The sequence below is a fragment of the Pyxicephalus adspersus genome, chromosome 11, assembly GCF_032062135.1.
Source record: "Pyxicephalus adspersus chromosome 11, UCB_Pads_2.0, whole genome shotgun sequence".
NCBI lineage: Eukaryota > Metazoa > Chordata > Amphibia > Anura > Pyxicephalidae > Pyxicephalus > Pyxicephalus adspersus.
In genome coordinates this window covers 52600404-52612771 of record NC_092868.1, presented here as the reverse complement: position 1 = coordinate 52612771, position 12368 = coordinate 52600404, and the positions used below count along the sequence as shown (strand labels likewise).

At 39.3% G+C, this 12368-nt stretch overlaps 1 protein-coding gene across 2 annotated transcripts in view; it reads right to left on the bottom strand.

Moving 5' to 3' along the window:
* Positions 1-2298, bottom strand: part of MMEL1 (membrane metalloendopeptidase like 1) — a 75590-nt gene extending 73292 nt beyond the window's left edge. Inside the window, exons 1-2 of one of the 2 annotated variants that reach the window (XR_011922872.1) lie at positions 1829-2298; positions 1326-1489 (exon numbers count right to left, since the gene is read on the bottom strand). Coding sequence is in view for 1 of the 2 variants with exons in the window: in XM_072427202.1 (XP_072283303.1) it covers positions 1326-1489; positions 1829-1878 (214 nt within the window). In the remaining variant the exon portion in view is untranslated. The remainder of the gene's footprint in view (positions 1-1325; positions 1490-1828) is intronic. The other variant, XM_072427202.1, reaches the window with a different exon arrangement.
* Positions 2299-12368: the final 10070 nt, after the last annotated feature.

Here is a 12368-nt window from a genome sequence, read left to right as displayed (position 1 = left end):
TATCTATCCATATCTATCTATCTATCTATCTATCTATCTATCTATCTATCTATCTATCTATCTATCTATCTATCTACCTATCTATCTAGACCCATAGGTCTACCCACCTATTCATACCTACCTATACACCAATTTGTTTCTCACAACCTGCATTGTCTTTTTTCCCAATTTGCAGTGCATTGCGGGTGCTCACTGGGCACATTGGGGCAGCATTCAGAATGGGTCCATTAATGTCGGGGTGACGATGATTTCCCCTGTTTCTCTGTGTTGGGGTCCCTTCTCTTTAATGTTGGGGGGCAGTTTCCAGCCAGAGGTCAAGTTCTTAAGGGGTCTGTAATTGTTATCACTATCATGATTGGTTGCTTGATCCCGGAGTGCAGAGAATCAGAACATCCAATATAACCGACCGTGTGCATTACATTGTAACAACTTCCAATGTTACCAATAATGATCAGGTTGTTACTTACACCCAGCTTCCCAAATACAACCAAAACGTATCCTTCCCTTACTGATGACTCCTATTGGCTCTATACAGAATAATTCTCACTCCTCCAGCTGCATTTACTATGTAAAATGCCAACAATTAGTACAAGACATTTTTATATCTGCATATCTATGGGGGAATCTGAGCTGGAGAACCTGAGATATGAGAAGCCGTGGGTGGGGGTAGGGGGGGTCATTCAACAATTCAGACCTCGCCCAGAATCAACGTATAAGTTTGTATAAAATAAAAAGTAAACTTATATTTAAGTCACACATCAATATGCGGCATACAATCACCTGTACAATCAGATCATCAGATATTGAAACACCCCCCCCCCCCCACACACACACACACACTCATGGATCATAGCTCCCAATGGCGGAACCATACAATTCAGATTTCTGTCATTTATGAATGAGGATGAGCTGATCTGCCAAAGTTCAGTTTGTGGCTCTTGTAAGAACTTTTTGGTGAACCTTCCTAAAGTGTATGATGGGTAAATAATAATTTGGCTTTGTTGGGCTTTTAATTTGGCAAACTAATGGTATGGTAAGTCAGCCGGACACTGCCATTGGACAGCTATACCAGTGCCCAAATCAGTCCCTACTTCACCTCCGCTTCACCAATATGGCCGATGTAATCCCGCACTAGATGGAGGGTTGGGTCATCCAATCAGATTACTGGTGATTAGCTACCATAGGTCATCCTTTATTTCTACCAGCTGACCTGCAAACTTTTTGGGCAAAACTTGGAGACCCTCAATTCCACAGAGTGGACCATTCAAACAATCAAAGTCACAACAATCAAAGACTCACATATCGATTGACCTGTGGCGTCCTACCTTTGTTGGTGGTGTACAGGACCAGCATGGCCACCATGGCGCACGTCATCAGAACTAGCAGCACAGAAAGTCCGATCTCCACGATGCTCCAGGACTTTTTCACCGTCTTGTTGGATTTTTCCACAATGTCCATCTGACTTTCGGATTTCCCCATTATGGTCACTCTTTAAAAAATTTAAAAAAAGTCGGTTTACGAGAAGATCTCAGGGTATCAGGGTAGCGATTTGTTAGGAGCAGCTGATGTTCAGGATGAGAGAGAGAGAGAGATGCAGACGGGAGGCTGAGACGGAATGAGATGACAGGAGACAGGAAAATTGCAAAGACAAACGCGGATTGTGACACATTCAACAACCTGACAACACAACCATCAGACACCAGAGATAAACAAAGGGGGGGGAAATACGGAATTAGGAGAAGGAACACAAAGCCGGAGCAACACCCCCCCCCCCCCCCAGTGCAGAATTTGATTAAAACGGGCATAATACCACATTAAAAAAAATTACATATATTTTTCCATTTGGTTGTCCACCGTTTTGGGGGCTTCATTTTCCATGTCCTCCAAGTCTGAAAAGTATTTTCAATTTCCGAACGGCGACTTATTTTCTGTATATGTGCAGCGCCTCTGGAGGTAAAAGGGAAGGGGGTAATTACTATAGTAAGGTGAGATTCTGCTCCATCCAAAAAGATCGCCTTCTTTCCATAGACCTCATTGATCCTCCGGGAAGGCTTTTGCCGATACGGCGTTCAGAGGCGTTCACTGTAAATCCTCCCGCAGGTTTGATCCATGTCGGAAGATCTGAATCAATTTCACCGTCAAAAATTTCAGCCAGCCCTCAGTGGCTGCGATGGAAATAAGACTGCTTGTGTCTTGCCCGCTGCAGAGTTTCTATAGCAAAGCTCTCTCTCCCGTCTTCACCTCTGCTAACTCCTTGGAAAAACTTGGGAGCTGAAATGAGCTGTTCGGAGTGTGGAATAACTATAAGATCCACAGGGGGGTGGAGAATAAGATTTAAAAACAGAGAAATAGGGAGGGCGCTTGGGGAGAGCCAGCACAAATCACAGGGTTAATACTAGTAAATTGTCTTTGCTGTTTTTTTTTTGTTTTTTTTTGCAGTCAGATCGCTGATGTTTTTAGAATGTGGATCGGGTCATACGGGGAGCGTAAAGAAACCCAACCACAAAAATGCTATTTTGTGCAGAATTCTGGTACTTAGATGCAGTGGCTGCACTTGGTTATTTATACCTAGTAATCCCAACAGGTTTCTGTGCTAGGGTGACAACGCTTGCTGTGCTGTACTTATAGAGGAGCAGTGTTGTCACCCTAGAACACAACTACAGAATGTTAGTTTTAGTTTGCGGATCCGTTGCCATTTAGAATGAATGGCACCATGGCACACTGATGCATTTCACACCACAAAAATACTGATGAACTGTATATTGGAATACAGCAAAGCTGATTTTATTTTGTCACGACTTATATAGATCCCCTTAACGCTTTGCTGTCCATAGTGTTCTTCAAATGCCAATATTGCAGTTTTTCATGTTTTCATTTTATTCATGAGGGGTCGATTTATTAAACCAAAAATTCTGTTCAGCAAAAGGAAATGTCTCATTTATTGAATTGTTTTGCTCAGTAATCAAGTGTGAGCTAAAATCCTTTTTTAAAAAAAAATAATAATAATAATAATAATTTTATTATTATAATAGTATTATTATATATTATTATAATATATATATATATATATATATATATATATATATATATTTATGTATTCCTACAAAGTAGATTCTCACTAAGCATGGTGAGTAAGGTAAAGCTGCAATACTTTAATTATCTAATCACGTATGTGCACAAATTCTGTTTTTTTTTTTTTTTTTTTTTTTTTTTTACTTTTTGGGTTTTATTTGCTATCTCAATTTTCATCCAGTGGAATCAAAAATCCCTTTCATTTTTCTTTTCTTTTTTTTTTTACTTGCTCACACATCTTTACATTGCAATTCCCCCCATTCTTAGTAAATCAACCCTAGGCTCACACCTCAAAGCTGAATTGTATTCTGCCTAAAAGGGTGCCCCCCCAATACTAAAAACATGTTTTACAATAAAACATTTGCAATTCACCTCTTTTATTTGGGTAGGAATGGGCTAGATGATGTTGAATGTCTTCAGGCCAGGAAATGAGGCAGCTCTATAGACTTCCTTCAGCTTCTGATACACATTGTGGGAAGCTCACAGTGTGCAGAGATATCAGAGGAAGCAGTCAGTCCAGGGGAGGAACCGGTACAACAGGAGAAAGCCCAAAGAGTTCTGGGGCAGATTTAATAAGGCAAAAGGAAAGATTTACCAAAAGGATATTTAAATGACTAATACAGTCAGATAAAGCCATCACATGACAAAATGGTGTAAATCAAGCGAATATCAGATATTCACTTACATTGAAAAATAAGTACACCCTAAAATGAATCACTATTCTTATCTAGGTTTTAATAAAACGGGTTCAACCTTCTTATGGAGAATGAAGGTGGAACCCGTCTTATTAAAACCTCAGATATCTGGAATCCAATGTTCTGTTGGCCACATATGTGGTGTCCTCATGCCAAGATCAAAAAATCTCCCTGGGTCCCCCCAGATGGAATGTTGAATGTTTTCCAGTTTAGCAAGGGAATATTTAATAATAATTTAAAGGAATATTATCTACAAGTAGTGTAGATTTCCAGTGACTGATAGTTTGTCGAGAACCGGACGATTCACCAAATTCTGGTCAAGAGCCGATGGTTTGATGCTGGGAGAAATGTCCAAAAACCCCAAAATTATATTGTGGGATGTGCATGTTGGTATCAAAACTCATGCGTCTACCATTGGAAAAATATTGCACCAAACAAAACTGCATGGGAAAGCCTTTGTTGTCCAAAAGGAACATTATAGGGAAATGACTATTTGACATTTTACATATGAACAAAGACCAGGCCATGAAAAATTGTATCCTGGACTTAGTAACCATAGACATAATTGGTAAATATTAGACATCATTTTGAGAGAAGAACCTCGTTATATGGTGGGTGACATTTTATGGTTTGGGGTTGCTTTGCTGCTTTACAGTTTGGACAACATCTAGTCATCAAGTAATCTCTGAATTGAGCATCATCTCAAGGTGTGCTTGATGACAATATGAGTCCATCTGTCTGAAAGTTGAAGTAGAAATGGATCTTTCAACACAATGATGGTCCAAAGCAAACTGGCAAATCCACCAATGAATGACTTGGAAAGAAGAAATGGACAGTTGTTGGCCATTCATTTGAATCACAATAAATGTTGTGGGGGATATATTTGTATTTCAAGGAAGGATCCCCAAAAACTAATAACCGAAGGAAATTTTCAAGGGGGAGTACTCAACGGTCGACACAAACTATTATCCTGTTCCGCAAGTTATAATACATATGGTTATATTTGTGCGCACTATGCTACATGTCGTATGTATAGCGCCCTCTAGGGCCAAATTATATTCTGTAGACCACAAGTCTCTATTGTGGCTTACTGGAACTAATGATGTCTTGTATTGGTATTTATGAGAAGTATCATTGAATACAAAACGCTTTGTTTGCCAAAAACTCTGCTTTCTTCTGTCCTCTATTTTTTACCTTACCCGATTTAATGTCAGACACTGGTGAGAAGTTGGGCAAAATGCTTATGAAGAGTCACCTCTGCCAAAGGTGGCAATGCCAGCTTGGAGGGTCTGGAGTTCATTTACTTTTTCCATGGTACATTCGTTTTCTTAAGCTCTGTAGTCACATATGATTATCCTGATTTACTTGAATGTGATTGAATAATTGAAGCAAACACATGAACACTTCTCCATATCTTTAGTAATTCAGCCCTGTTGCCTCTCATGGCATTGTAACATATAAAAAATCCAATTTCTGCAAGAAACCTGCACTTCCAATCTAAAAGCATAAAATGCATATTTATTAGCAGCAAAACAAAATGCAATTCTCTCCAATATGCAGCAATTTTTAGACCAGTAGGGAAGATCTAAACTTGCTAAAAGCCGAAACTCTCAATTCTACTAATTGAGCTGCTTAGTGTATTTAGAGTAGTTACATTTTTTTTAATTTGTTTTATTTTATTTTTTTATTGAGTAAAATGAATAATAATGAGGCCAATGAGAAGTGGAAACAAGTCCATAATAGCTGAATGGAACTGCCGTATCCTCCAGGAGCCATTTAAAGCCCATTACACACCAAAATCATCAAAATATATTGTTTTGGAATGAAATCTGACCAAAATAGTAAAATTTTGGCAAAAAGAAACTGGTAGTCTTGTAATTTCTACAAACCAGTATCAGTCCTTTCAGAAGCCAAGTACTCCTGAGGAAAGGAAGATGTGCTCTTGTATTCATCAAACAAGAGTGCGGTTGGTGCTTAGGGTAATATTAGGAGTGCAATCTATTTATAAAAATTTTGGGGTTTTTATTGGGTTGGGTATAAAAAAACCCTCTTTGGATCACAGAGTTTATGAATCATACTTGGGTTGTTCTTTGAATCATGATGTGCTGGCAATTCATTACCGTCATACAAATGTCATACTACCTAACGGAAGCCATGGTGCCATATTGGTGGTTTGGCTGGACAAGAAGAGATAAGATTGATAAAAAAAGTCTTAGTCAATGTTGATACAACAGGATATGAGGAGGTTCAAAGTGAGTAAAATTCCCCTTTAGACAGATCTTAAAAAAAACAGTGATTCCTATTGGAAGAGTACTTGACAACTCAAAATGTAGAGTTCACCATCACTTTCTTAGAGAGGGGAACAATAAACACCTGGCAAGTTTGCTAACCCTCTTCTAACTTATCCAAAACTAAAGGAAAATGTTTTAGTGTTCCATCATCATTCGGATCCATTATAGGCTAAACATGCACTCTTAGAATAGGGTGCATTGCAGCATTGCTCTGGTACAATGCACACATTGGGGTCTATTTAAAACTGACTTTCACTAAAACCTTATGGGTGTAAAATATTCCAGATCTATGTGTTTCGATGGCAGCAACCAATTCTCCACCAAGGAAGGTTTAAAAATAAATGTAGCATATCAATATTTTTCATGCTCCTTTAAAGCCAGCAGGTGGAGCTCTTGTCTACTTTTTAGGATTAGCATTGTATCTTTGTAAATGGCAATGCTGAAATGACCTAGTTATTTCAACTATGACTAAATCATAATTGGGTGATAGATATGTTTAATGAACAGCGCTGCATAATATGTTGGTGCTATGTAAATCCTGTTGATTATTATTAATAATAATATTAATAATAATAATTTCTTGTTTTCATCAAACAAGGCTGTAGCTGGCGCACGGGTAACATTAGGAATGCAATCTGTTTAGGAATATATTGGGGTACTTATTCGTATCACAAACTTCTCCACTAGTGTGGAGTTTATAAGACTTGCAGAAAAATCAAAGTGGAAATCTCTGGATTTGAATTCCAAAACAATCCCTGCTTAATTTTGGAAGCCAAATTTGAAGACCCAGCAAATACGAGCCAAGTTTATGTCACAGGAGGTGATTCAAAAACCTATGATTGGGGCTTACAAGATGCAGAGCAGTTACAAGGAACATTTAAAGAAATTACAACTTTTCCCGGAAGGTCAGGATGTCATATATTATCCCATTAGATCATTTTCTTCCCCAGAACGATCCTGACGGGAAACCAGAACAATGAGCTGTAATCTTATTGAGGTATGACCGCTCTGCTGACATACTCCAGGTGAGATGGAGCAGGGGGGCTTAAAGGAGGACTCCACACAGTCTGTGGATATCTTTGTAAATGTATTTACAGAAGCCTCAGTTCTTCTGAAGGTTCCTAGTCAGTTCCTGGTGAGCATTAGAACTAGGGGTGAGCGAGCAAAATTAAAAAAATCGATCTCGCGGCGAATTGGGCCGTTCTCACTTACTGAACATGTAAGCAAGAGCGGCCTATATAAATTCGGCAGTCAAGATCAAATTTTTTGGGACCTGCAAGAGCAATCAGGATTGTCAGCTCCACTCCCCTGATTGCTTTTGCAACCCTGTAGAATGTGTTCTTGGATAGAGATTCTCTATCCAAGAACACAGAGTCCTGCGGCTGTGCTCCTCATGAATGAATGCAGCCGTGGGAATAATCCTGTGATGATTCCCACGGCTGCATTCATTGATGAGCACAGCCGGGAGACTTAAACTATCAGGAGGAGTACCGTGACTGCATTGATGAATGCAGCCATGAGAATCCTCCTGTTCCCGATCCCTGGGCACTAAAATTTAAATGAGGGCAAGCCCTCATTTAACCGAGGAGTACCGCGGCTGCATTGCAGCAGGGTCTATTCAATAAAAAGAAAATCTTCAATGATTCCAAATCTTCAGTGATGCCAAGACAAAAACTACTTGGTTCTAAGTTGGTTCCAAGAACCCCCGTGAGAAGAAAGTTGATGTTCTACTGAATTCATAAAAGTTCTACATTGTGAGTTGGTGATTTTCCAATACTTACTGGCTAAAAACATATCACCAATCATTATGTTATCCTACAAGGTAGCATGGCTTGACTGAAGATAGATCATTTTGGACTAATCTGAATTTTTGCTATGCTTTGGACCAGGGTAGTGCTATGGACATAGCCCACCTACATGTTAGCATCTATAGAGGGGCCATGAAAAGACGGGTAACAAAAATGGAGAAAGGTCTGAAGGAAAAAAGGTTGGGGGGGCATGATTGAAATCTTTATATACATAAAAGGAGTGAATAAGATTTAGGAGGGCAGTATTTTATTATGAAGAACGTGGAGACATGGCCTCAAGCTAGCAGAAGGAAACTTCAAAAAGGTCAGCCTCAGATGGTACTTGTTTCTTGAAACAGTCGTTGATTCAGAGTCAGTCAACAGTAACTAAATGTATATATGTTTGGGAACACAAACTCGAAAAAGTCACAAAATGAAATGGCCAATAATAATTAAATAGGAGATAGATCTGATGGACTTCTTGGCCTTTCTCTGCCCCTATTCATTCTCAATTTCACCAGAAATACATTTTTGGTCTGTAAGTGAGTGTTGCAGCTCAAGACAATAGGAATGAATAGGAACTCTCCCATGATTTCCTGGTGTGTCATTCACTATATATCTCACACATTACTATATCAGGTTAACATTTTAGTCATTTTAGGTGCTTATTAGATAGAGTTCCTGATTTGCATCTTTGCAAGCCCATGATTTAAGAATTGACTTTTTTGGATTGTAATGACAGCCAAAAAAAAAAGGTCAAAAATACAAAAGATAATTAATGTGACCGTAACAGTAAGGGTAAATCCAATGGGGCCACATAGGGACAACTGTCCAATAGGAGACTTCTTGGTGTCATAATGTTTCCCATATTCATTATCCAATACCAAAAAGAAAAGGTTTGACTCCTCTGTTTCTGTTTTTATCTTTTTGGATGTCCCACATGTTCCTATGGTATGTCCTCTAGGACAGTAGTGGCCAACCTTTAGGACGTCATGGACCACTAATTCCATGGACTCGGAGGCACGCATGTGTGGGGAGCCATGTGACATTTAAATGGGAAGAAACTTCCCCCTGAGTGGCATTATGATGCCAGAACCCACCCACCGCCCAGAGCCTGTGATGCATACGGGAAACATGGTCCGCGGCTCTGGCCGGTGTGCCCCCCCAAGCGGGGTTCTGACCTCACTGGGGGGCACTCCGACCAGAGCCACAGACCACCAGTTGGCAACCGCTACTCTAGAGGGCCAGGTGATCACAGCCTGACAGGAGAAGATCTTCCTGCTGGGTCTTGTATACTAATAATAAGTAGATAGTGGGAGGACCTATGACAAATCCACCCAAAATAATACAAAATTAATTTTTAAGTTGTCGGTAATTGATTTAAAAATTTTCTTATCTTGGGAGAGGGATCCTATGGGGATGTAATCCATTGGATCTGATTTGTTGAAGATAGGCTATTGTGGGGAAACAAGGGTGATCCAACAAACCTGGAATGGGTCTCGTCCAGAATTGAAAATATTTGACAACCAATAGCATTTTTATAAGAAGTCCATTCCAGGTTTGCTGGATCACTCAAGTTTTCTTATGACAGTCTATCTTCTCCAGTCCTGCAAAGGTTTAATAAATACGGCCCATTGTGATTCAATACAACCCTGTATAGTGATATATAAAATACTTTCCAGACCTTCTATAAGGCCCAATTTCCTTTCAATGTATCATTAGAGATATTTTGATAAATTTATTTCTAGCAGCTTGTCAAGCTTGTCCTGATTGATGAGGAAGTACAGGTGTGCCTGTTTGTGTAATCTGATTATCAGGATAAAAGAATGAACGGACTGTGTAAAAATGCCCAGCTCAGCAGTCGGCAATTAACTTAATCAAACGAGATGTTCTGCAGCTCTCCAAAAATATGAATAAAACTCTCATCTGAACTGAAGAAGACATGTTTCTCCTTTATATGACTTGCAGCACCCCCTAGTGGCAAAGATGATTTCACATATACACAGCCCATTCCAGATAATGTATGGCAGGGGTGCCCACACTTTTTTGGCTTGTGAGCTACTTTTAAAATGACCAAGTCAAAATGATCTACCAACAATAAAAATTTGGACCTAATAACGCCTGTGTGCGGTAGAGTTTTTTTTTGAAAGGCAGGGCTCCGGGATCTACTCGGTTGCCTTTGCGATCTACCGGTAGATCGCTATCCACTTGTTGGGAAAAAATCTGCAAGAGATCAGCAGCAATGAGATTAGGGATTATTTCTCATCTGAGCACAGTATGACTGCAAATTTCAAAATACTGGGGCAAACAGCAACTTTTTTATTTTTAATGTAATTTTAAAGTGAACCTATTAGCAAAGAAGCTGTTGCTACTGACTTGTTTTCAAAGGTGCTAAAAATGCTAATTTACTGGCTGTTACAAGAAACTGATGGCTTCAGTACTTTCTGAGTAATTCACCTGGAACAAGAATGCAGAAAAAAACAAAGAAAAATAAAAAACAGTGCCAATGCATACTTGTTTTGGATCTGTAATTCGCTATATAGTGTCAGCAAGCAAAGCAAGCATTCAAGTATCAGAAGGTTAAGATTCTGCCAGTGGCCATAGCGATGCAGGAGAGCCAGGATACGAGGTCTAAATATTTCCATATATTCCCTGAGCTCCAATGGTGGTAACTTGAAAAGATGGAAACTTTTGATACATAAGTCTAAGTACCAATTTATGATAAAAAGCTAAATAATTACAAAAAGCAAAAAAAAAAACAAAAAAACAAAATGCACATTCAGCAAATACTTTGTTAGTAAATTGACCGTTATTAAGAAAAAATAAAACTTTAACTGTAACTGGTGGACTGTGTGACTGCAATGGGGCCATGGGCACAGCAGATAGCCCATTCTTTGTCTTGACGAGGGATCAAAAAATTGCTGGCTGCAGCATAAGGAGCAAGATGAGTCTGACTGCACTCAGTTTATATGAATTCTTCTCATGATTAGGTACAGCAATCACTAGTGTACAAGGGTATACAGGACCCCATAGGGTGAATTATAGGTTACCCCTCTCTGATCTCTATTATTAAAGGGGCAAAAAAAGTGTGTGTGTTATCATTACCCTTCCACCAATTGAGCAAAAAATTTGGAATGGGGTCCTCAGATTTCTAACTATGAGCCCTATGGTGGAATTTTCTATCCAAAGCTGCCCCCATATATCTATATATGGGTAATGTTTGTAAGGTTTGCCACAGCATTTCTGTGTTTTTCATGTTCCCTGAACCTCTGTATGTGTACAATGATCCGGGCTGATCAAGCAGACCTAGCATCAGATTTATTGGTATGCATTCTAATGTGTAAGATTAACAGGTATATCTAACCACTTGCAGATAATTGGCATGATTTATTACAATGTCCCAGGTTTGTTGGATCACCCAGGTTCTCCCATGATAGTCTATCTTCACCAGTCTGGGACAGCTTTAATAAACCAGGCCCTATACCTTCATCTGGCTTTTTTTCTAGAATAATGGTTTTATCTTTGTGGAACCACCCAACTGGTCTCCTACTATTGGGCTATAGATGCAAAGTAAAGGAGACCATATGTTCCTTCCAACCTTTTTAGAGATATGATCAGGTGTAGCTGTTGGTGTGGAAGAAGCAGAAGGCCTGCCTATGGTTCAATCCCTTCAATGATTATAGTTAATAAGTCAAAATGTCCTATGCCTTAATGAAACATTCCTTCCCCCTGTTGTTTTAAAATATTTACTGTATTAGCCTCCATGTATCTTTTTTAATTCTTATAGAGAACTGCATATTTTCAATGCATGGGGCTACAATTCATGCTCCCGTCACAGTGTCTTCAGTTGTAGCCACCCCATTGTGCTCCAGAGAGCTGACACTACCAGTGTGACCACACCCATCCATGATTGAGCTGCCCTCTAGTGTTCAGCCAGAAATAGTGAAAACCACCAGTAGCCCTTATCACATAATATTGATAAAGTAAGAATCTTTTTTATTCTTAAATATATTACTTATATATAATTTTATGCAAGTTGCTCATTAAATCTCAGTATGAAGCCTGTGACTTTAGATCTGGTTTCTTAGTCTTGTTATGGGCAGCAGCTAAGTTCTTGCAGAAGTGATATGAACTATTTCCTAACAAAGAGCGTATTGAGGGTTTGACTTTTCTACAAGTATGCTGGGAATGCGTCTGGTATCATTGTGTGGTTGCAGTAAAATTATTACAAGGTAATGCTTGTTTACGCATCATTGCCTGCTCCCATTGTCTTGTCACCACATCACACGGACCACAAGGCAATAAGCCTTTGCGCAGTGTGACAGTGATCTGTTATTGGAACCATGTAATTCCGGGTATGATGTTTTCAAATGAAAGTTCTCGCCAAGAATTCGGAATCCAGCTCAGGCCGGAGGAGAGTGATGACAATGGTTTTTAAAAGTGCAGAATGGTCTGATGACACAGCGATAGTCAATAAATGGGGGACTCAGCCTTGTGCCTTCATAAGTTCAATAAAGTGGATT